A 27,039-nucleotide genomic window follows, 5' to 3' on the forward strand; every position below is an offset into this window, starting at 1 on the left:
GAAGAAACTGGAGTACCTGGAGGAAACCTCCGGAGCACGGGGAGAACATGCAAGCTCCTCCCACACAGGTTGGAGGTGGGATTCATACCCCCAAACCCAGAGGGTCGATGCAACAAGTCTAACCACTAAGCCACCATGCCCCCCAGACAGTAAAGTAACTCTGGAAGAGTGATAAATTCTATATTAAAGTCCATCAGCCCACCTTAGGCCAAAGGAAGAGTTGCATACTTGTATCAAACTCATATATGTTTGGCAGCTGGCATGTGCTGAGCCACTGACTAGGTTTTGAAATCAAGAGAAAGGCTAATTAGAAAAAAAAAACCTTTCAGGTTTAGTCTTTCCCACCTCACTCGATGATGAAACGTGGATGAACGAATGTGAAGATGAATGAGTAGAAGGACAAAACCCGTGGAATGTCCATTGAAAAACTAATGAATAGTACAGTTATAATTATTTTTAAGATTTTAAACTGTTATGGTTTTAATCTAAGGGTAAACCATAATCTGCAATTGTAAAATTGTATAAATTATATTGAGGACCAAACAATCTTGAAGCATCAAAGACAGAGGACATAGTGTATATATTCTCAAACTCATTTTGTACTCGACATCCAGCACCACTGTTTTGCTGTAACCACAACATAAATATCTCATGATAAAAATACATGTTTTGGACATAAATACAGTAACAATGGTAGGCAATGAGGCCAATATTAAATACATACTGTAAATATGACAATATTCATTAATAGTATCATCCCATTAAAGTCCACAGTAAAGGCTTTTCGCATGGAGGACAAATTTTAATATGAACAAAATTATGAATTAGCTGAAAGTGAGCTGTACATGTAGCAGATGTGTGATTGGTCAGCTTATCCTTCAAACACATTTTCTTTATAGAAGAGCACATCGAATTGGCATTATTTCATTCATTCGACAAATCAAGATAGTGAATTAAAAGCATAATAAAATAGCTTGCATCACAACCTCAATTGGGTATCTTGTGGCCACATTTTAACATATTTAACCTATTTAAATATTGACGTAACTTTTTTAATTAAGTCGCTCAGCCCCTTCAGATGAGTAAACATTGTTATATTTGGAGACAATAGTTCACTTGGTAATTATTATAACTTAAAAGCCTTCAGGATAACACATTACTGGCTACCGGTCAGGTGAAATTGAATTGGTAGCTAACTCTGGGAAAGATAGTAAACCTGTCCCATAAAGTTGTCTTATATAAAGAAACCAGATCTTTACTGAACATGAAAAGGACTTTTAAAAAATGACTTTTAAGTTCTTGAGTTGTTATTTAAGCTACTTATTACATTTTCAAATGATTAACATTCTGTATGTCTGTTAAAAAATGTATATGGAAGTCCAGAAAGGCCCTGCATTTTTTTTGTCTTGTGATCTCAAGATAAAGAAAGTTGTTGTCCAAAGATAATAAAAGTTGTTTTCTTGAGATTACGACTTATTTTTCTTGTGGTCTCAAGATAACAACAGCTGTTTTCTCAAAATAACAAAAGATGCTTTCTCGAGATCACAACGTATTTTTCTCAAGATCTCATGAAAACAATATTTTTTCCTCAAGACAGCCGCATGGTTGTGGGTTCGATCCTGAGCTCAGGTGATTCAGTGGCATTTTTGGAGATGTCCCAGTCCCTCACATTGACTGGCAATGAAACTGACTCCCCGCTCAGGATCACCCTTCAGTGTACACAATGATATAGTTTCAGATTTCTGTGTCACCTTCTCAAGTGACTGACAATAATTTTGAAATGGTCTAGCACTGACAAGCATAAGGCTAGATAGATAGATAGGTGTATTTTATTGATCCCGAACAGGAAATTTGGGAAAAATATAGTCAAACACCACATAGTCACCCCACCTCAGGGGCAAACTCACATTCTTGGGGCTGTAAGGCCATAACTCTACCACTATACCAGCTACTTTCTGTTATAAATCACTCTCTGATTTATAGCATGTATACCCAGTAATGCATTTCCATCCATCCATCCATTTTCCACACACAGGGTCACAGAAGAACCTGGCACCTATCCCAGGGCAGAGGCAGGATTCAAACCCCCAACGCAAGAGGTGCAAGGCAAACATACTAACTACTAAGCCACTGTGTTCCCTGTAATGCAGTTCGACATATGAAAAATCTGAGAATTTGACTCTTGAGATCACAAGAAAAAATAGAAAGAAATAACGCATGGCCTTTCTTTCTTTCGTACATACATATATTTTAACATACTGTATATATCATATAGAAACCTTGTATGTAATAAAGTTTGATAAAACACTTTGTTGATCTTTTTACAGTCCTGACATACAGTATACGTTTGGGCATATGCATTTTTCTGAAACTGCACGTGTAAGCTTTGTTCCAACCCATGATTCATACAAGTGACATCATATAGCTTCACATCTTCATATGATGAGTGAATCATTTATATAAACAATTATATGTGCGTCAAAAGCCCTTTTTCAAGGGCTTCCTCTTTATCACTTGCATAAGATGGATAAGTCTTTTGGAACCATATTTTACCAAGAATATGGTAAAATCATATGCGAGTAAAAAATAAACTAGCCACATTGTTTGTCTGTTATTATGTTTGGAGGAAGCCATCCAAGATTATGTTGGGTTTACTTTCATGATGTAGCAACCCCTTCCTTTTGGTAGTCTATAGCAAATAATTAAACACTTTGCCACTTTGCATTTCTTAACATAACACTGTTTTATTGATTCCACTCACGGGATTTCCATTGGCATAATCCTAACAAGGGTTAAAATCAAATTTGAACTTGTGAATCAATTGGAGTCTTGGAGTCCTGCGTGCCCTTGCGATATGCACTTTTTAGCAAAGTGTAGCAGGGCAGGGACGTAATTCAGAGTACGGCAGTGTGTTATTTGGGTTTATTCTTGGAAATTTTGAGGTTTGGTGCGTGCATAACACAGATGTTGGACGTTACTGCTGACTGCATGGTGGTTTTGAAGTCTCAACACTGCCTTGTTGTGCCTTTGCCTGAACTTTTCATCTTTGCCTTTCCCTCAACACCTCCGTCTCCTTTTCACTCTTCTCTCATTTTGGTTTCTGTTTCTCTGTAATGGCATTAAGCCCAATGTTGTGCAGAGGAGATGGAGAAAAAGGTGTTTCGATCCTCCCTGAAAATATTTTGGATGTTGACTCATTCCACAAACCACATTTTTGTGAAGGTTAGACATCCTTCACGGTAGAACTTGGCAACACTCTATGCAGAGTAAATGGAGGGGGGGGATTTGGAATGCTCACTAAGATAAGGATCTTTGACTCCTTAAACTCTTCAAGATCCTCACTCTTGTAACTACATACAATTTTCTGGGTTTTATTTACTGCAGGTACTGAATAATATGATTTAGAATGGATTACTCAGTAACTACTTGACATTTTAAGGAGTTACACGTACTATTACAAAATAAAAAGATGAGAAAAAGGACAAGAAAAGGAGTTCTTTTTTTGGGGGGGGGGTAAAATTTCTCCCACTCCAGCTCAAATACCCACACACACACACACATGCACACACACACAAATACCACTCGGTGACCTACAAACTAAACCACAACAACCAGGGAAAGAAATATACAACACACTGAACGTCTAGACGTCTGAACATCTAGCATAACATTTCTAATATTCCAGCCAACTCTTGAATATGGAAATTCTCAATAATATTCATGTCTAAGAATCTGTGATTGACACATACACACATAAACATTTTCTCATCGAGACTTGGCATCACATTAAGCGTTATTCAGTATCACACTAAAGCCATCAACACTTTCCTGGCATCTGGCCATCTCTAGACCACCAGCACAGAAGCTGAGGAACAAATGGATCCACATGAAGGGGCCTCTTTTTCTCTTGCTTTTTCCTCAAGAACTTACCAGATTGACCCTCAGGCTCGAGACCTGCATCCAACTCCATACGGATGAAATGCGACTCCTGTATAGCTGCTGAGATGAACAGAGTTGGAAAAAAGAGGCCGGGGGGAAAGTGAAAAGTGTCTCAGGAGCCAGTGTGTTTTCCCCAACTGTCGCTCTACATCCACATGAGTACAGCTCCGAGGAGGGAAGGAGTAGTGTAGAGAGTGAGAAAGAGAGGGAAGGAGAGAGAATTAAAGAGAGAGAGAGAGAACGCATGTGGCACGCATGCAGATCACTGTTCCTACTAAGTTCCTCGTCTTCTTGCTCTCCCCGATTCCTTCTCACCGATTCTTAAAGACACAGAGGCTTGTTCTTTTCTCCCATCATAAGTTTATAACATCTAGAAAGTACACACTGTGTTTTGGAGTGTGTGATGAATAACTAGTGCATAGATGGAACAGAAAATTGGATTGTAATGTGTGTATCAGAGACAGAGTGTCCTGGGTGACACTCCACTCCACTTTACAGCACAAGCTGTTCTTTCTCCAAAAACCTATTTACAAAAGTTGTTTAAACATTATATCAAATGAATTCAATTGTGTTCTTTTATTTACAAATTCAGTGTGAGTCAAGGCATGAATTTAAATTTATACAAATTTTTAATGTTGAAATCTTGTAAATAGCCTTGAAGTCACTTTACAAGTTTGTCTAGTCACTGCTTACATGTTTTTAAATTTCCCTTATACCACAGTGCGGTTGAATTCTCGATTCTGATTGGTCAGAAGGTGTTGTTCAAACTGCAAAGCACTTCTTCTAATACATTATCGCTTCCGTAGCAACAACTAAAACAAGGACACATGTTGGATGTGCCACATAAACCGATTTTTTTTAAAGGTATGTCTGTATATTTGATTGTATATTTAACATGTTTGGAAGGAGTCTCCAGTGTCAGTGGTAAAGCTGTAACTTCAATTTTCATTGGACATGAGAAAGTCTTCAGGATGGAGAGCTTTGTGTTATTGCTACTACATAACAAGCTGCTTTTACTTTTGTCTCATTAGCCTCTTATTAACATGATAACAGGAATTAACTTGTTTTGCGGAAATCCCACAACATTAAACGTAACTACAAAATGGATAAAAGTATCATGCAATGTTACTCGCAATTTGCTGTAGTATAAAAGCAATAAAACATGTTGTTATCAGAGAATTATTAATTTCACAGTGGCATTACACCACGCAGTTGTTGAATCTCGTACTATAACTTCATGCCCCGTTGTGTTTTATTTCTTACACATTCTTCTTGTAAGTGTTGTAGTAGCATGTCTAATGTTACTATTAGAATAAGGCTAATATGAGTAATAAGGCTTCTCTCTAAACAGCTAAGACAAAGATTATTGTAACATTTATTGTTGTTGATGATGATGATGATGATGTAATCTGACTAGGGGTCCATTAGCCTAAGAATTATACAAGACTCCTAAAAAAAATCAGAATTTGACATAATAAAGCAACTGAAATTCCCGAAGCATGGCTGTGGTTTCCACTGCGTCATTGCTAAACTATAAATTCCACTGGAAATGTATATACTGTATATAAATACATCCCTGGATTCAGTCTATACTGAGTAGAATAGTTTATATACAAAGGCACAACCTAATTAGAGCAACTGAGCAATCTTTTTGGGCTTTTTGAACAGGAGTAGCTCAAAAGCTATGGTTCTTTTGTAACATTCCATTAAATCTTTAAAACTTGAAAAAGGGTTCCAAGAAAGGTAAAATCACACACTAGCATTCACTCTGATGTGAGAATGCTGCAAAAAAGAAGAAGCTAATGAAGATGAAGAAGTATCTTGACATTTTAGCAGCTAGCACTCTGCACAGCTTTGATGTACCCAAAAAAATTAGCGAGTTGGAAACCTGTGAGAATAGCACTGCTTAAAATGAGCACTATGTACTTCTGATACCTGAGGCAACTTAGAGCCATGTTCAGAGTTGAGCTAAGCGCGCTGGTAGTCATTGGTATTCCTTACCTCTTGAAGGCAAAAAAATGCAGCTAGTCATGTTACTGAGAAGCCGTAAAGTTGCAGCTATACCTCTGACTGCTACAAAAGCTCTGACACTGGAGACTCCTTCCAAAAATGCTAAATAATTATGTCCTCATAACTGCGGCACTGTTTATCTTGGATAAAATTATGAGCAAAACTTCCATAAAGTGAGCTGTATGCATAGAAGAGAACTTAGTTAGCTTATTTTTTACAGGAGAGTGTATCAAATTTAAAAAAAAAAAAAAACAAAACAGCGAAAATGTAGCAAAATGTAACAAAAACAGTGAGTTAGATGTTTATTTCAACACTTGCCATCTTCTTATTCAAATATTATTTATATATATATATATATCATTTAATATTATTACAGGGGGTTTTCTTTTCATTTTAAATTCGTCTCTTGCTTTTATTACATTGGACAGCAAAGAAAAAGCGTTGTCTGCGTCTTCAGTCCGCATTTTCTATCCCATAGATTTTTGTGGTTTTAAAGGCAGTGGTCTAGATGCTATTGAAACCCCAGTCTCAGACACCTTTACTCAAGAAAACCTTGGAGATATGAACTTCACACAGGTCATTTGTTTAATCGGAATGAGGAGCCCAGAAATCCAACTTAAACAGGTGCGTAACCCGATTCTGAATACGTGTAACTTTCCCTAAATAAATATTAAACGTAATTTTTCATCTTAAGTCACCAAGCCTGAAAAAGGCCCTTTGTATACACAGTAAGGCTGCTAAGCTATTTTTGTTTATTTTTTGTTTTTTAGATATAAGGACACTGTATTGTACCTCATGAATTTGGCAATTAGCTCCCTTGTGAAATGTACAAAGCGTAAAACATAGATAGGTCATTTTGTCAATTCTAGTTGTCAACAAATGATGAGTGAAGAGAGAAAAGAGTATTTTTTATTTCACTAAATAAAGGATTCTTGCCCGTATTCTCTTCATAAGGAAGAAAGAAAGTCAGCCAGATTAGCATTTGCTTCTGAGGTTTGAGAAAAAAGTGAGCTAGCAAGTTTTAAATCTGAACGTAAGATTAGAGCTGAAATCATCAAAGTGGAGACACTTAAATGTTGTAGCTACACTTACACTTCAGATCTTTATTTAAAAAAAAAAATGGAGCGAGACAGAGACGTGAAAGATTTACTTCTGCTGTTCTTTCATGTCTCATCAGCTCCTCACTGAGCAGTGTGAAGAGCGCAGAAAGCGGGAGTTCATAAATAACGAGTGGAGCAACAAGCACTTGAATTCAACTGAAAGAATTTCTACAAATGATGAAGTGGGTTTCTGTCAGTCAAAAAGGGAAAAGGGACAAGGAGGAAATGAGCAGGTCCTGTGGGAAAAGAAATTCTTATATAAACAGACCCAGTAGATTTTAACAGCAATTTGTGGTTGATGACTAGCATTTGTGAGATTTTTGTCCGTTGATCCAGCAAATTCGATGACGAGTCTGTTATGAGAACCGGTTCTTTTTCATTACAGCCCGATCATCTGTAGTAGGTCATACAGCTGCATTTCATCCAGTGATAATAAAGCTGGGAAGAGAACTTGTACATGCATGGTACATCTTTTAGGAGGGTAAGAACACTTCTTCAAGAGCCCTTTACTTTCTTTAAATCAAAAGTGGTATTGTAAAAATAGAGGGTCACAGAGGGCCAACTTGGAATTGAAGTTTTAGAAGTTAAGGGCCAACTTCTAAAAGTTATGTATACTCAAGTTATGCCAAAAAAAAAAAAAAAAAAGATCAGTGACTGAAAATGATGTTTGCCTTCCTTCAGAATTAGAAAGATTTTATTCCAGTTCTGAGATTTCCGTTGTTTGAACCAAAATGATCTTAATTCATCTAAAATGTTCTGTGGCTCTTGTAGTGTTTCATCTTCTCATTTTATTATTTGGGACAAATTGTCTACAAATGGTTTATGGAAGGAAGAAAACGTGCGTGCTTTTATAGGAAATCAAAGACGGGATGGTGTAATGTGGCCCCACGTGAAGCAGAGTTACTGTCACCACCACTAAATTTGATTTTTTTCCAATAACCCCAAATCCCAAAGTGTTTTATACAACAACAGTTATCCAACAATTACAATTTTTTATTTATTGAAGAACAAGACATACATATTATTGGTTTGTAGTTACATTTAATGTCTGCAAAACAAGTTAAGTCCTGTTATCATTTATGTTATAGCAGCTATAAGCAGTCATTCTGTCACTAGCCTGGCTTTTTTCTCTCTCTTGACGTTAATAAGACAAATGCAAATATATATTTTAGTGTTCATAAATTCGTCTGCAACCTCCCTTTATCTCAAGGGATTACAATGAGTGTTTTATAATACATAATACGTTCATAAGACGGCTCTTTCCAAGTGCTTTCACATCTAAGCACTTGGGAAAGTTTACAATCAAAATTCATCACATTTGTAGTTGTAAAAGTAACCAATGGTCCTTCGTCTTTCTACTGTTACCTGAAATGGGTTACTCAACCATTCTGAAACTGGAGACTCCTTCCAAAATTACTAAAGAAACATCTCCTCTCAAATCTTCACCATATCAATGATTACACATGTTTTTTTATTTGTTTATGTGGAGCTTTACTTAAGAAACATATAGAAATTTCTGTGAAAGCTGGTGTTATAGAAAATTAATATGACCAATCAGAATCAAGAGACCAACAATGCTATTATATCAGTCTAACTAGTCTGTTATAGTAAGTAAAATGATGTTAGTTCTTTGACGAAAAGTAAACATCATTAAGATCTCGCACCACAAGGGTGCTGTACACAGTTTTTTGTTTGTCGTCTTTTGTTTTTCATTGATTTTTTTTTTTTTTGCTAAGCTATAACACTGTTTGTATTTTACTGCTTCAGGAATATGCCATCCTTTGAAAGTGTGAAACTTCTCACCACATCTTGTCACAGAATCTACAGCAGAATAATAGAGAAGCTCTGCACATTCTTCCTAATCTAACCTAAAAATGAATGGTGCAATAGCACTGCAAATTATCTATTAATTATAATGCAGACCAAAATCTACACATATCATCATGTTAATTATGCAGCATCTTGTGAGGGTTATACTGCATTGTATCTGGGATGAGTGACAGTGTGTCTTGTAGTAGCTTGCTTGGCCATTTTGGATAATATAAGCCATTAATTTGCTATCATTATCACTGTAGTTTGGGGAAATTAAGTAATTATAGTAGGAATTTAGGCCACCTCCATCTTTTTTTTCCCTCCAAACAATAAAGGGTCACACAATAACTTCTGATTAATAAGTCAAATCAAGTAGGATGTAAATGTAATCCATGTACCAAAAAGAATTCTCTGAAAAGAAGCCCACAGCAGGAAGTGGGTGACAATCTCCCCTCCTGCTGGTCAAACTGCATATGACAAGCTTCAAATAATTATTCTTCTAACCAGCATGGAGAATGCTGATTACATGTACTCCTTCGCAATCACTACCAAATAACATGACAAGGTTTTCATGGTTTCAAATATAGACTGTAAAACAGCCTACACTGCAGCATGAGCAAGACAGGGTGCTGATTTTTTTTAGTCATAATCATATTATAGGCATAGTCACATGCAACATACAGGCATCTGTGTTAATGTCTGCTAAATCTTCACTGTGACTGTGAAGTTTAAACTATACTTTCATACAAAACCATACTGTATAAGATCAATGTAAGAACAACAGTGAATTAGGCTTCGAGGAAGTAGTAGCAAGTCACTATCCTAGCTAGCCAGACTCAAATAATATCTTTCAAATGCAATACAAGGAAGCAACACCACAGCTCATAGCCAAAACATTCACCCATGACTTGCTGCCTTTTGGTCAAACACAACATGCCACATCATATTGTAATAAGGACTCGGGTCAGTTCCCCTCCTCAGCGGCAGAGGTTGCACTCTCTGGAGATCTAGCGTGACGTCTACCACTCACCCACTTTGAGGTGATGTTCTGGTTCTCCACTATAAAAAAAAACTGCTCATGAACATTCGTTTAACGCAAAGTCTTGCCAACTTGTGTTGTCTTGTGTAAGTATTCTGAGCCGTACACCGTGCTGTTACCATTATATTGCTTTGATTCTTTTCTACTGTGCTGAAATGCTATAGGAATTATGCCATGAAACTCACCAGTTTCTGTCGCCGTCTGAATGTGGAATGCTGGGAACTGTGATTCCACAGGGACGCTGATGGTGCGCCGTAGTAAACGGACTTTGCATGTGGCAGCTGGCGTGTGCTGCAGGAGGATTGGATTGACCTAGAGTAGGGAAAAAGGAAAGGATGTATAGAGTAATTTATTAAAGCAGGATATATCACAATCAGTCTCTGCAGCTGATATTCTTACTAATACTTTTTATATTGGAACGTTTGTGAAATTTACATACTTAAGAAAAATGAAAAATCTAGTCTTTGGATGATTTTTTTTTTCTACTATGATGACACTCTCAAGAGAATTCAAGAGACTTGAATATAATTTCTTAGTTTGTTTATTTAAATCACGAAAATGTGCACTGTTAAATAAATTAATAAATGATGTCATTTTTCAGGATAAAATCAAATGTAAATCCTACAGTTATCAACATTTTGAGAAAGTCCTCTCTAATATGCTTCTAATTTGGGATAGGGATTAACTTGTAGAATTTCATGAATGTAGATCATCAAGAAAGTGAGATTTTTGATTCTGAATATAGTAAAAAAAAAAAAACGATTTTGAGGAAAACAGTTCAAATACAAGGTGGTTTAATGTTTCAACTCTAGTAAGTGTGATTTATAAGGTTTATAAAAGAATTTGCCATGCATATCATATTTTGACATATCAGGAAACAAGCTTTTCAGAGATATATAGCGTATATAGTATGATATGATTGTGCAGAGTGGGCGGAGCTTAAAGCCTTTCTCAATAGTGCAATGCAGTTGCCACAAGTAGGCAAAAACAATAAAAAGAATTCTACTGAGTTTTGATATTTTTATTATTATGAGTATTAGGATTAGTTTAAGAGAAGACATGTCAAAGACACAATTTATTTATAAGTCGGAAAAATGATTGACATAGCTAAAAATTTTTACAGGTTTTTAACTGTAGTGTGTCACGTTAAGAAACAGTGAAGAGAAACTTTATAAAACTGTAAACATTATCAGAATTGTAAGTGACACTGGCTTTAATCCTACAGTATTCCACAGAAGTCCTCCAAGGATCTCTGCTAGGTCCGCTAATGATTTATGCAAGAAAATCACTATTTAATCACTATTTAAAAAGCTTTGCTAGCAAAGAAAGCTAAAAGTACAAGAGGAATATAAAAAGAAAATATGCAAATTTGACAGGTCAAATTAAAATCCTCCATTGGATGTTATTGTTCGTGTTCCCTTTTTTCATGAATGTAAGGCTACCATTGTGTACTGTGAACGGTGTCTCTGGGCTACAGTGGTCACGCTGAATTGTGTATGCAAATGGATTTGTTTGCTGAAATTACTAACTTGTTGCTGGGAAACTGGTGTCAGAATTTTTTTTTCAAATACTGTAATACACAATATGTTGTTTATGTCATTGCTGAGATACACAGCACTTTCAGGAGATACACAGAACAAAAAATAGAAGGAAAAAAAAATCCCAAGGTGTTTAGGCTGTCACTTAGCGTCCCTAAAGGTTTTAAAAAAAAAAAGCCTTGCTGTGTATTCAGCAGATTAATCCACAGGGTGCAAACTTTGTAAGTGTACAAAGAATTTATTTGCTGCTATTTAAATGAAGATGAATCACACATTCAGATGCGAATATCCATATCTGTATCAGTGTTCGGATTTAAACCTGAAGTGGGTGTGGCCTAAAATGGAAGGTGGATGTTTTGTGGGTAGGGGGAGGGGGTAAGGGGGTTTGATGGTTGTGACAGTTCCTCAACCTCAGCTACATCACTCGAGTTCATAATTGATCTCGATTCATATGTGTGTGTGTGTATATATATATATATATATATATATATATATATATATATATATATATATATATATATATATATATATATATTTTTTTTTTTTATTTATTTTTTTTTTGGTTAACTTGCACAGTTATTAGTTTTATTTGTACCTACCTGCAATATTTCTAACAAATTTATTTGGTTCTATTTCTAAAATATAAACAAACTCGTAGACTAATTTAAGCCAACACGACCCTGCCCAGGCAGTTACTAAGGATGAGTGAATGAATGCTATAATTGCATTGCATTTTAATAAACATGGACTTTCTTTCCCATGCAAGCTTGCTATCTGTCTGTCCTAATTTGTGAGACACAAGACATACAGAAGAGAAAGTTGACAGCCAGATGATCATTCCTACACAAGGCACAAGCATTTGTGGCAAGACAAGGTGAGATGTAGGAACAGATTGAGTCATAACTCAATCATTTGACTTGCAAAGGACCTACTTATATGTAGTCTCAAACTAAATTATGTGCCACCACAACTCTACTCTCTCACAAAATCGAGCAAGTCAAATGTGGCAGATGGGGGCAGGGTTTAGTAGGAGTCTTAGTAGGAGTGAGGGAATGAGCAAAATTAACATGGCACACCTGTTGCTTATTTGTAGGTGCTTAATAACAAGTTGTTTTTCTCTCTCTCACTCTCTCTCTCTCTCTCTCTCTCTGTCTCTTAGTGAGCTGAGCTGGTGTGTGTGTGTGTGTGTGTGTGTGTGTGTGTCAGTGCACAAGCTGAACGAATGGACTCAGAGCTGATGAAAAGCAGCCAAGCCTCAGTTTCTCTCTTTTCCTTTTTTTCTTCCTTTTAATACAGAGAAAAATAAAAGCTCACATGCAATCCCACCCTGATGTGTTCCAGTGTGTTCTCGAGTTGTGTCAGCTATCATTTGTCACATATTCATCAAACACCTGTGCACTATCGATCGTCCTTACTGGCACATCATATGCATTTGTTTTAGATGCAGAGGTGCACTTTTTGTGTTGATTCGTCTGTCATTAAAAATGGAAAATCTAGCAAAATGTCATTAATATAGAATTAACTGTTCCCTTAGGTAATTAATTATTCCTATGATTCAAGAGTATATTGTGCTAACAGGATATTTCAGAAGTATGACCTTTTAGTCTGCCTTGTCTCTTATAATATTGCAATAAAACCTTACTACAGTGAAAGTTAATATTAATGAAAACCTACTAATTTACTTAATATCGGATCCTGATAAGATGGTAGCGAGTAACTCAGAAGACTTGATTTACTGAAGGTTTGTGTGTGCAGCCCTGTTACTAAACAGGGTCTACAACGGATTGCGTCTTTCAAATGAGCAAAATAGCATGTGTTGTTGATTTTGTGCGTTTTCTTTTTCATAATGAATATGCAATTAGAGACATTTCTACCTGAAAGTGTGAAATACAAAGCAGTGTGTATGTAAATCGATTCATTTTGCAACTGCAATGTGATTTACAAAACCTGAAAAAAATCACTTCAGGAACTGCAATTGTGTGCAAATTAGTACGACTAAAGGGCAAGTATTATAATTTGCGCAATCCTGTTTTGGTCAGCTGAAAAGACTGTGTAAACTATTTTTACTACTGAGAGCTTATCTAGATAACGTGTAGTATTTATCACAATGATCTGAGAGTTCCTAAAAATGATGATTACATAATCGCCGCATGTTCACACATCCGATGCTGACCGCATTTGAAGAGTCTGTGAGAAGGTTTTCATTCACAGGAGCCTTATGACCAGAACATGCACCCTTATATTGCATTAATGTTATATTTTGAACAAATAGCGCACATAAAAAATGAATTTATATATTGTTTCCTCCCTTTATTTTGCACTTCACATAATTTAAACTGTTTTTTTTTTAAATCACTCACAACACGTCCATTAACTGCGCACAGAATTTTTTTTTATTCCGTTGCATATGCAAATTAGCACTAGGTCTTTGTGATCTTAGTAAATTACGCCCTGTGTTATGCCCAGTTGATTAAAATATACAGGATTACAACAAATAATAAAACAAATGGAGTGTGGACAAGATTTCATTTCATCTAAGAATTTCTCATACAGCTGCAAATAATGTATAGTTAGAAGACTAAGTCGAGTAAAAGTGCATTAGTTATAAGTATTAGGATAAATATTAGTAGAATTAGTATTATTAAATGATAAAATGTAAGCAGTTTTTAGTAAACTCTTTTGATTTTGTATTCTACTTCTTACGTTTTCTTCTTCTTTCTTCAAGTGTTCAGATATAGGAGAAGGGAAATGATATATTGACCACACTGGAAGACTGTACTTTTTTTTTTTTGTACAAGGTTAGATTATGTATTGATCGTCTCTGAGAGATTTAGTGTGTGAATTTGGTCAGAGTCGGGTAATATGTGTGCCATTAAAGTGTCACGGTGATAAACCGAATGCTGCTAACATGCTATATGCTTCTGTGAACACTCTCATGGCCTGTAGTTTCGATCCACACAGAGAGTAAGCCCAGCTCAGGATCGAACCAGGGACCGTTGAGCTGTGAAGCAGCAACCCAACAACATTTACACAATAACATTTATGGAAATGACAACGGAAATGTTTACTCACAGCGACTTAGGTTCTTTGCTTATGAGTCACACAGAGCATGACGTTTTTAAAAAAAAGCTCTCAACCTCAGGGCTGGATGTGCTGCTTAAGCAAAGAGTTGTGCTTGTAAGACAAATACATTAATTGTGAAGTCTTTCTGTTGTGAGGATTTGGATTTCTTTTGTGTTGTGGTTTGTCTCTGCCATGCATAACTCCCACTGTTTGTTTAAACCTTTTTTTTTTTTTTTTTTAAATTGTATGCATTTGAACAACTGAGTGGATTTCTATGGAAAGGTCATGGATTCCCATATTTTATTTAATCTAAGGAGTTCATTTTTATTTTATTTGCTTGTGATCTCAAGTTATTTATGTCATCATTACAGGATCAATTTTGTTTGCCTGAAATCAAGGCATATAACAATTTTTTTCCCCAAGATAATTCCATAATTCAATTCAATTTTATTTGTATAGCACTTTTAACAATGGACATTGTCACAAAGCAGCTTTACAGAAATATATACATTCCAGATATAAGTTTTAAATTTATACATTTTTCCCTAATGAGCGAGCCAGAGGTGACGGTGGCAAGGAAAAACTCCCTGAGAAGACATGAGGAAGAAACCTTAAGAGGACCCACACTCAAAAGGGAACCCATCCTCATCTGGGTGACAACAGATAGTGCGATTATTAAAAAAAATTCCACAGTTACGAAACAAACCAAGCTCTCTAAATACCAGCTATAAGTCATTTCACTGGCAGTGCTGTGTCAAGATTAGCATCAGCTGTTGCAAGGGCGGCCAATGAATTATTCTCCTCATACTCAAACAGATGTGTCTGATCTATCATAGCTGGCACCATGCCTTGTTTACATCTGCTACCTTCAGCCACGATATAATAATACTAGATATACCATGTTTCTGGTGAATGCGGTAGGCCTACTAAGACGTCTCTGAAAGCTTGAGATCAGGAAACAGCGAATACAGTGAGCATAAACTAATTATATTAAAACTCTATTGTGAAAACATTTCTCAGACAGATTATGTAAATTGCAGATGAAAACTTTACATCAGTTTCAATTATTACTGCACGCAGCAAATTTTCAAACGTTATCCGTTGTACCACCTAGGGGTGCTTCAGGTACCACCAGCGGCAACAGTTTGAGAACCACTGCAAGAATTAATTTAAGACTGTATCCTTCTGTATAACATGAATTTAGAATAAAACACATTATAACAAGCATATATACACTATATAATATATTTAGAAAATCTTACATAAACAGCACATAAGGTTTTAAAGAATTTTTATATCAATGTTTGTGCAGTATTTTAATTTTACATAACATCAGTATGAGTATTTTAAAATAGAGAACGCACAGGTGTCTGATTTATCTGATTCATCTGATGGCCTGTTTAATTCCCTGTCTTTCCTCATAAGTAAGAGCAGGTCGACAAATTAGTATTGTCTGCCATAAAAAAAAACAGTGAAAGCTAGCTAGACCTATAAATAAACAAACATATTCTGAAACGAACGCAAATAATCAAACGTAAGTACGAATTATTTACAATATTTACCAATTACAAAAATAAAATAACCAGCTATACTATTGTGGAAAACTGTTACAGCTCAGGCTACAGTTTAATATGGTTATGTTTGAAATGTTAATCATGTTCATTAATCATTACGGTGATTTGCATTTGGTTATGATGATGTATTAAAATGACGTATTGTTTTCCAATGAGTGTTAATCTTTCCTCTCGTTAAAACACAGCGTACTTGAATCTGCCATATAGGGGCCCGTAGAAGCCGTGCTCCACTGGGTTCACTTCACCTGTGGTATGTCATTTTGATTTTGCTCAAAATGTAAAAAAAAAAAAAGTGGATTGTAAGATATTAAACAGGGCATAGTTAGTGTCTTTGAGGCATAACCATACAGAGTGGTAGCATATACAGCATGGACAAAATGATGCACATAATCACCCACAGTGGTGCTAATATTTTAAAATACATGTTTATTTGCTACATCAGCCATTCGTCTAGGAGGTCTCATATCTATTAATATGTTATTAATACGTAAACAGGTATTTTTGTTTGAGAACTAAGAAATAAAAGTGAAGACATGTCGAAAAGTTACAGTGTGTGTGTGTGTGTGTGTGTGTGTGTACCTGATCCTTATCCAGGAACAGCATTTGACCATCTGTGACCACACAGAGCTTTGGATTCCAGACATGTTGCCCAAAACATCGAGGCTCACATGAGACCCAATGGTCTTGATGACCCCTAATTTCTGAGGTGAAAGAGAAGATAGAGAAGTGCAAAGAATTATGAGATGGAAGATTGCTAAGTAGCAAATTGAAAGGACATGGTCAAACTTCATGATTCTCCTTTCTCACATGCTTATGCAGCAAAAGGCTATGTGACGATTATGCAAATTTGAAAACTTAAAAAAAAATTTGCCTGTTCGTAATTTATGATATAGTCTACCTCTAACTGCCAACTCCGCATGAGTCAATTTACCCTCCAGTTCAAAACAGTCAGGTAGAACAGTTTGGGAAAGATTCGTGAAACAAACAACCCTTCAACCAGCAGCAAATAGCGCCTCGAAATGAATCAAGTGTGTCGGAACACATTTATATGGAAATGAGCTTATTGCCAGTGAGCTCTGACAACAAGAAGGGTGCGATAACTTCAAATATTGCACCAACCACAAGAGAAAATCAGGCTGGGAAATTTGCTGAGTATGACAACAGAAAGTGAATGTGTCATGAATCATGGGGCCTGTATAGGTACCTTTTACAAATCTCATTTAATTCTCATTTAATTTAAGATAATGTAGAACACGCTCTTTTAAGAGAGGAGCAAAACACCACAAGATGCCATCAAAACTATGACATCGGTCCTCTGTCTTCCTGTATGTGCTTAGAATGTACTTATAGACTGCATTCAGAGCTGAGTTAAGTGCACATAGTCAGAATTTAATACCAACATTTGCACACACTGGTATTCAGACCTAAAACATAACTCTGAAAATAAGCGATATTCAGAAGTTGCGCATAGTATCGTCCGTTAAAAACCAAAAAAAAGTTGTTATCTTTATTTTTTGCCTTAATTAAAGACTTTGCTTATCTCAAGGACCGAATTTTTTATGGTTTAAATTATGCCAAGGAAAAAAAATTAGCATTTTGTGGCTATTTTAAGTCGGATGCATGAGCAACTGTAAGAGCATGGTATAAAAAAATGAAATGAGAAAATAGAACGATGTGCTGGATCAAGTGCTATTTTATAGGCTGCTTTATAATGAATGTGGAAGCCATATTGTTCAATTAAAAATGTAATAAATACAGCTAGGACTATTCATGAAGCAACTTAGACTCCTGTTAAACATTGCCATCTTCTCTCATTTTATTTTTATATTGTCATGCCCAGAAAATCAACTTGAATATGCACAAGTTTTGGCGTGATTTTTGGACTTATGTCACCAATTATTATTGCACTACGTAAATGTTTTGATTAAATGCAATGCTATGGTTTATAACTAATAGAGTCATACCTATGTTTTAAGCAAACTCCGCCCCAAATCCTGTCCAATGGTCTGAACAGCTCTTCAGTCTTTAGGTACTTCTGAGGTCTGAATATTGATATATGCAGTTTTGGTATTAAATTCTCACTACATATGTGTAACCCAACTCTGAATACGGCCCATAGAGGTGAGGGTTTACATCACTGATCACTGGCGTCAATATATTTATGAGAAATTCATGAAAATTTAAACAAGGTATGTTGTCCCCTAACATATCTTGCCAACGTTAGTATATTTTTTAACCACTTCCCTTGAGACTTTGCAAGTTAAACCATGAACATGGAGGGAGTGGAGAAGCTATGTACATGGGTATCATGAGAAAATGGTAGAAGTACACTGTTGAAAAAGAATTGCATGGTCTTTTTCCAATCTTCAGCTGTCCAATTTTGTTGAACCTGTGCCCATAGAAGCCTCAGATCCTTCTTCTTCTTGGCTGATAGGACTGAAGCCCAATGTGGTCTTCTGCTGATGCATCAAGATTTTAACATGTTGTGTGTTCTGAGATGCTTTTCTGTTCACCACAGGTGTAAAGAGTGGTTATTTAAGTTACCGTAGCTGTAACTTTCTGTCAGCTCAAGCCAGTCTGACTATTCTCCTTTGACTTCTCACATGAGCAACGTGTTTCCACCTTCAGAACTGCTGCTCACTGGATGTTCTTCTATTGTTCGCACCATTCTGTGTAAACTCTACAGACTGTTATGTGGAAAGTCACATACTGCCCCTGCCGTTTATTTATTTTTTTTAATTCCTGCATCCCATAAAATTTTTAGATGTGCAGTTGCCATGGCAGCCATCATGCATATGAATTAAAAAGCAAGTATAATCCTGGCTTTAACTTTGGTAATCTATTATGCTAGTTGAGTCATGTGATTTGTTACAAATTTGTTACAAAATTTGAGACTGTGTTGTAGGTTCTCTGGCAGGATTAGATTTAAATTCTCGATTGTGAGCTACCTCATAACTTATACTGTATAATAGAAAAATAGTGAAAGTTATAGTGAAGATATAGAAGGATATAGTGAAGGTTATATGTTTCTGTTATAACAGATGGGAAAGGCATAACTAAATTTACATTAACTTTGCTTTTCTTTGCCTGACGTACTAATTGTATCATCACTGATCCCCAGATGCGCAAACATTTGCTATTAGGACAGGGCCAGATTGAATCTGTGAAGCGAAACAAAAGCGAAGGCTCAGCAGATTTCGGATGTCGTTTCACCAGGCTAGATAAAAGAACAGACAGGACATTCATGTCCAATACATGGAAGATGAGAGTGAAATGATGAAAGTAGTGTTGGGACAAGAAAGTGTGGGATTGAAAAAAAAGTAGACTGTGAAGTGAGAGTGAGAATGAAGAAGCAAAATAGAACTCGAAACCCATTTCAAAAATGTCTGTCAAGCTCAGAAGTCATGTGACCCCCCCAGCTTTGCAGGGCCTATTACAGGGCAGAGAAATAATATGTCTCATAAATTACATTTTTCATCCCACACACACACACACACACACCCACACACACCACTCAGACACAGAAGTGATGTCTCCCGACATAGCACCAAATTGTGTTTACTCAATCTGTCTTATATATGCAGGCAAATACAGAGGGAGTGTAAACAGACATTATTACTTAGTGGACCTGTAAATATCTCGGCAACTTGGTGACTGTGTTTTGTCCGGGTTGTGTATAAGTCTGGAAAAGAATGAAAAAATTGCTGGTATGATAGTCATACAAACAAACAATACAATAACAACATTATTGTTATATCATCTTCTACCATCTTCTCGTGCTGTTGAATTCTCAAATCTGATTGGTCAGAAGGTCAGAATAAATTTTCTATAATTTCTGTCTAATGAAGTTCTGACTGTAACGCAAATGACATTTATATTAATTATATTATTCATTCTAATATGTTATTGTTTCTATAGTAACTCATTCACAGGGACTTACTGTATATGGAGGATGCTCCATATAATCTAAGGCAAATCATAAAAGGATTATTAAAAATGCATTTTTATTAAACAAAAGAACAACATAGATAGGTGTGGTATGGTAAAGCTTTCTAAAAGGAGATGTTTATTTCACATTTATGGAAGGAGCCTCCAGTGTCAGTGATTTGTGTTAGTGACCTTTCCACCACTTGGGTTTGTGTGTTCCAGTTTGCGTAACATGAGAAGATATATATAGATATATACATATATATATATATATATATATATATATATATATATATATATATATGGGGGGGGTTATTAACTTGGGCTGATGAGGGAGCGATAACGTTGGTGAGAACTGGAGCTACCTTGTTTCACAGACATTCCAACATTAAATGTAACTATAAATAGATAAGAAAAGTGTGATGTCATTCTTTAATTCATTAAAAATTGGAATCTTTAGCAAATTGCTGGGATAGAAGATGAATACAATACTTCAGGATGTGTTGTCATTGGGAAATATTCAACTTCTGCGTGGTAGCCAATTCACATTGGGCCACATCACACCATTTTCATATAACAGCATGTCCCATCGTGATCGTGATTAAATATTATACACCACTACAGCTGTATTCGATTAGAGAAATTGCTAGAATCCACATGGTATCACACTTGCAAATGTGTAAGCTTCGTATGGATACATCTCGAAATGTTAATTTCCACTGTAGTGTGCATAAGGGAAAACATAGCTGTGCTTAGGATTCCTAGATGTCAGAACAGCATTATCGCAATGCTGTTTAAGGTTTTAGATATTTTAATTTAATTTATGAGTGTCACGGGGAAGGGAAGAAAGCTCGTTTTATGTTCAAGGCGCCAAAACAAATGAAAATGGTGAAAATGACATAAAGGTCATGAGCCAGATACCCAAAGAGGATTCCCAGCATGCTGTTTTCTATTGTTTTTGTGCTTCCTGGTGCACAGGAAATATGACCAAAAACAATAAGATGGCCATAGAAACAGCATTTTCAAAATTACGAATGTTAGTGTGGACTGCACAGCAAAGAGGTATATCTTATATCTATCTCACGTGAAAATAACTTGAATTTGGGCAAATGTACTTAGTATTTCTAATTATCTTTTTTTTTTTAAAAATTTAAGAATCAGAAATATTAGATAAATTTGACAAGATATTTTCACTAGCAAAGATATCACTTTTTGTAGTGTAGGCCTAAGGTTAAATGTTTAGGGTTAGGGGTAATGGCAGGGTCAGTGTTTATCCTTTTTTTTTACCAATATGTATGAAATTTAAAAAAATTCAACATCAACATAATTTGGTAAAATTTGTATACATAGAATAGCTAGAGTAGCCTGTAGCAAGAGTTGCCTTTTTACTTTATCTAAGTATTTAAGCTTCCTACACTTATCAACAGCTTGTGGGATAAATTTAATATCAACCGTAAAAAAAAATGGTGCTGATCTTTTCAGTTCAGAGATTCGAAGGGTTTTTTTTGTTTGTTTTTCTTCTGGTTGGTTTGGATTGACAGGGCTATAATGTATAATGTAGTGATGAGATTTTTCAGTGAGTCAGATCATTCAACTCAGCTCACCACTAACAGTCGACTCTTTTGACTAAATGATGACTTAGGGGACATAAGTCAATTTTTTTTAGCTCTATACCTAAATATAAACATGGCAAAGAGGACACTCGTGCATTCTTTAGAAAGATGAAGACACAAACGTTTTATTTGATGAAAGTTTAGTTTGACGAAAATAGCATTAAACGTCACAGAGATTCTCACCAGGCTTACTGAAAGTGTTAAAAAGAGGTTTTCAATATATATTATTTATATTAAATTATTTAAATCACTTTATTAAATACTGGAGCAGGTCATAAGTTGCTGCTTGCAGCACTTTTTCCACCTATATTCTTTTGAAGTAATGGGTTTCCTTTTCAGAAAATCTACACAAATATCAGAAAGTCATTATTTTAAAAAAAAAATATCTTTACACTATCATTCATATACAGTATATACAGTCTCTCATAAACCCCGTTACCTATTCACAGCAAAATACAACATGCAGATTTGTTTCCAGTCATATTTTTGTAGAGATTTAGGTTTTTTTTTTATCTGGATATGATGTGTCTTCACAAATAGCCTTAATAAGTTGCTGTAAATCACATATATTTAATTTCACACATTAAGGTCAGTCGTTTATCGAAAACCCCTAACTGGAAAGCTCAAATATTATGTGAGTCTGTCCTAATTATATTGAAATATGCATTTAAAAAAAACGTTACCCACTTGATCGACAGCCAGAATTAATTTTAGAAAAGCCATAGAAACAGCCCTGCACTCTTGCTGCTATGGCTCCATGGATTTATTGGACAATTTCCCCAAGGACTTAAATAGCTAGTGGATGAGTAAACAGCAAGGTTCATGTATGAAATAAATGTCCTCTCACTCCAAATGCAAAGGGTAGTTACTTATATTGTGGGTAAAACCCAAAGTTTCAATCTTCAGCTTGTTTTTATTGGTGTAGCAGGAACAAGCAGCACATATGAGGCCCAGCAATCAGACAAGATTAAAATAAATGGCTGTATTTAACAACAATTGTTGCCATGAGCAGTAAAATAGAACTGCTCAAGTGCTATAAGTCTTCATACAATCGTGCTAGAATGTACAATGCCATGAAAAGATGTACCTTAGAGAGATTGTATATCTTGTAAAGAAAATAGCCACATTGTTCAATCCAGCTCTTTTTCAGATTTTACAATCCATTAAACAGCTGTTGTGATGTTGACAAAGCAGTCTTGATAATGGCAAAGGTAATGGCTATTCTCTAACCAGTTGTGTTTAATCTTTGTGGTCCATTTACAAGCTTTTGTGGCCAGAGAACAGATTGCTTTATGCTGCAGCCAAAAAAAGAGCTTATCAGCACCATAACACACCCCGAAAACCGCAATGAGGTTTCCCATCTACTCCCACCACCAAACACCATCTTCACACGAAGGCTTGGTTTCAAAATTTGAAGTTCTCATTGTCTAATTAGTTTCAACTTATAATTAGCTTCTCACAAACAGCTCATGAGGCCTCAAATGCATGGAGAAGAAGGTTGGAGTTAATTGGACGTGGGCTGCTGGTTTGCGAAGGGAAAAACTTTTTGACTTCATGGAAGAGTCTCCGTTTGAAAAGCTGCTCATTAAAATAAATCAGAAATGATGGAGATAATAAAAACAGGCATATGGTTGAGTGAAGGCAGATATTACAGCTCAAGCCAGAAAAAAAATTAAGCAGTATAACATCGAAATGAGACTATATTCTTTTTCAATAATCTTTTTAAAATGTATTTCTCCTTATTGAGTTTTATGCTCGGGCCAGAAATCACAACTTAACAAGCTGATGCTTAAGATGTCTCTTTAATGATAACTATTTACTACTTTCTAAAAGTTTATTAGAGACTAAATTTCTGGCTCTGCCAAATCACACCCTTCATGTAGAAGTTGCTGTTTTAAGTTGGTTTAGTCTGAGCTGCAATTATCCAATCAACCAACAATGTGGCAGCAGTTGGTTGTGTCTCTAGAGTTTACACAGAATTGTGCGAAAAAGAAAAAACATCCAGTGAGCAGCAGTTCCGTGGGCAGAAACACCTTGTTGATGAAAGAACTCAGAAGAGAATGGCGAGACTGATTCGCACTAAGGCTACGGTAACTCAAATAACCACTCTGTACACCCGAGGTGAGCAGAAAAGCATCTCAGAACAGGCAACACCTCGAAGAAGATCACATCAGGTTCCACTCAGTGAGCACAGGCAATGGTCTTTCCAATCCTTAACCATCCTTGACTGTCTGCCTCTAGGTTTGGCATGTTGTGGGTTCTGAGAAGTTTTCAGATCACTACCTGGTATCAATACTCAGAAACAACATCTAACATCTAAGTACGTTGACTTTCACGTTCTTTAGCATTTGTTTAGAAATTATCAATTCTTAAATATTCTAAATGTTTTTTTACTTCTCTGGTCTTACACAGAACAATACATATGAATTCACTCTATTTTCTCTGTTTACAATTCTTACATACCTGAAAACCTCTTCACTAGTAATAATACCCAACTCTCAGAGGGATTAAATTATAACAGACACCTAATGTGTGAAGGCAGTCATGCTTTGTCTGGTCATGAATAAATCTGAGATTGTATCAACTTGTAAGGATGTTCCCAAATCAGGCTTATGTAAATAAAGTGCATTATGGCTTAGTGCTTTAAAGATGCCATCAGTAAGTTATCTGAAGTTATCTCGCTACAAAAATATATACAGCCCTTCCCTTCAGTGTTCCCGCAAAAACAATGTGAATAATGTGATAAAAAAAAGTGAAAATAAATGAATCATGTATTTTTTTAAAATAAAACACAGTGAAGTAACTTCATCATGTGTTAAAAATCACGTTAAGATTAATTAACCATATTATAATAAAATAAATGAATCGTATAAAAATGTCAAGATGAATGAATCATGTAAAAAAATCAAATGAAAATAATTTAATCATTTGTTAAAAATCACATTAAGATTAATGAACCATATGTAAAAATGATAAAGAACACACTAGCTATTTAAAGCTACAATCATCAATCACTAGCTATTTAAAAAAACAATCATGTGAAAATAAATGAATCATGTATTTTTTTTAAAAAATGGCCAGAGATTCATTAATTCTTTTAAATTAATTTAATTTCTGATGATGTCAGAGTAATCTAAGGTAATCCCTGTCAATCACAGCAACACTACACAGCGTGAGTAGGCAATCGTGGGAGTCTGCGAGCTCATGTATGAGGAAGAGGGCAGATAGCGCTTTCCTCTGAGTGTATTGCGCTACACTGTGATGCAGCATGAGCAACATTTCGAAAAAGATAAATATGGTTTGCTGGTTTTACTTGTCTTGGAGGAAGCATGTGTTAGCCTTCACCCTCCTAAGTTGGTAGCTGTCGTATGATGGGGAGAAGTGGCTGGTGTGTGGGTGGCCAACTTAGGTAGAAAATGGGGAGTAAATACAAAAACATGCACTACGTATGTAGTCCACTGCATGAGAACATGTGTGAAACATAACAAGTAAAGTCCACGATACGGCCAGAAGTATGTGGACACCTGACCATCACACTCATATGTGCCCATTCCAAAATAATCAGCATCCAACCAAAGTTGTAATAAGCTCCACTCTTCTGGGAAGGCTTTCCACTAGATTTTGGAGCGTGGCTATGGGGATTTGTGCTCATTCAGCCTCAAGAGCATTAGTGAGGTCAGGCACTGATGTTGAGTGAGGAGGTCTGGGGTGCAGTCGGTGTTTCAGTTCATCCCAAAGGTTTTCAATGGGGTTGAGGTCAGGGCTCTGTTCAGGACACTCAATTTCTTCCACTCCAGCCTTGGCAAACCTTGTCTTCATGGAGCTGGCTGTGTGTACAGGGGCATTGTCATGCTGGAACAGGTTTGGGCATCTTAGTTCCAGTGAAGGGAAATTGTAATGCTAGAGCATACAAAGACATCCTGTACAACTGTGTCATACACCTTTGTGGCAACAGTTTGGGGAAGAACCACATATGGGTGTGATGATCAGGTGTCCGCATACCTTTTACTCCATATAGTGTATCTATTTTTAAAAACACACACACGCACACAATGTAAATTTCACATGTGAATCATGTGACTTTTCTGTAAAGGAGGTATGTAGAGCCTCCTTGTCGTGAATGAAAGGATGTTGATGGTACACATTATCTGGTTTTTTTTCCGTTTACACAGCCTGAGGCACCAAAGACACCAGAGGTCCTCCTCGAACCAAAGATTTATTTGACAGCCACCATAATATGAAGTGGTTCTGACTTTTTTTTTTTAAAAAAAGGCCCTATTGTTAATGCCTTAGGCTCAGATTACTTACTCAGTGTGAATTTGGTTAAATTTCCAGGCAAACTCATAATGAAATGTTTTTAAAAAATGTTTTAAAAAATGTTTTATTGCCAGATCTATCTTGTACAATTGTACATACTATTGTTGTAAATGGCCACAAGAAAATTAAATAAACCCACTATGACTAGGTATGACACAGGAAGTTATTGTATTTTCCCATGAATAACCATTAATTAAGCACTCAGTTTCTTCTACCTTTCCTGAATCTATTAGTCCATACTGCTAATGAAGTGCTTTTCATGGTATGATTAATTGCGAGCGATTACTAAAGCACGCCTAGAAAGTTGTTACTGATGGAATACTCCACACTCTTCAGTATAATTAGGTCGTCACATTGCAGTGCATGGACTATTTTGTATCTCTCTCTCTCTCTCTCTCTCTCTCTCTCCCTTTTTTTGCCACAGCTGTTCATTTTGCATATGTTCATTTTGCCTACTGTATTTCAGGAATGGTCTCTAAGGCACATTCCTGTCCAGTGCACATGGATATAAACTGGATGTATGCATGCTCATGAGTATGGTGGAAACACACATACACACACACTTTCTTTCACACTTAATGGACCTAGAAATGGATCCCAAAGAGGCAGCTTCGCAATCAGAAAATCTAAACCCAGTTTACAAACACAGGTTACAAATCTTAAGTTATAGAAGTTCAAAGTTTGAGATGTCTGACTCTATTCTCTATGTATAAAATAAAACTTAGAAATGATAAATATAACAAAAGTCATTGAGACATCTTTATACAGTACTTCCATCCAAATAATAATAATTATTTGTCAGTCTAGAGCACAGTTCAGGACAGTTATTTGATTATTTAATTAAGAAATTCAGACTTACTCTAAATGACAAATTTGAATATATCTACAATTAAAGGTTACGTAAACACAGCATAAATGGACTGTATGGCCATTATTAAGAGAATATAAGCTATAAAATTGGTGTAAATTCCAGAAACACACTCAACACAAAGCCAGCATTGCAATAAATAACAGATTATAAAGGAAGGGGATAAAAAGTCTCTTGTATTTACCTGCTAGTGACTCAGAGGACATGCTTCCTTGTCTGTCCATTGCCTTTCTCACTGT

The 27,039-nt window shown here is 35.9% G+C and overlaps 1 protein-coding gene across 2 annotated transcripts in view; it reads right to left on the minus strand.

Moving 5' to 3' along the window:
* Window positions 1-27,039, minus strand: part of dab2ipb (DAB2 interacting protein b) — a 157,866-nt gene extending 130,827 nt beyond the window's left edge. Inside the window, exons 1-3 of one of the 2 annotated variants that reach the window (XM_053230534.1) lie at window positions 26,985-27,039; window positions 16,655-16,776; window positions 10,086-10,212 (exon numbers count right to left, since the gene is read on the minus strand). In XM_053230534.1, the coding sequence (XP_053086509.1) occupies window positions 10,086-10,212; window positions 16,655-16,776; window positions 26,985-27,024 (289 nt within the window). In that variant the 5' untranslated portion in view covers window positions 27,025-27,039. Of the gene's footprint in view, window positions 1-3,930; window positions 4,211-10,085; window positions 10,213-16,654; window positions 16,777-26,984 lie in introns of those variants that run through there. The other variant, XM_026922047.3, reaches the window with a different exon arrangement.

This window comes from Pangasianodon hypophthalmus, chromosome 27, assembly GCF_027358585.1.
Source record: "Pangasianodon hypophthalmus isolate fPanHyp1 chromosome 27, fPanHyp1.pri, whole genome shotgun sequence".
Taxonomy (NCBI): Eukaryota; Metazoa; Chordata; class Actinopteri; order Siluriformes; family Pangasiidae; genus Pangasianodon; species Pangasianodon hypophthalmus.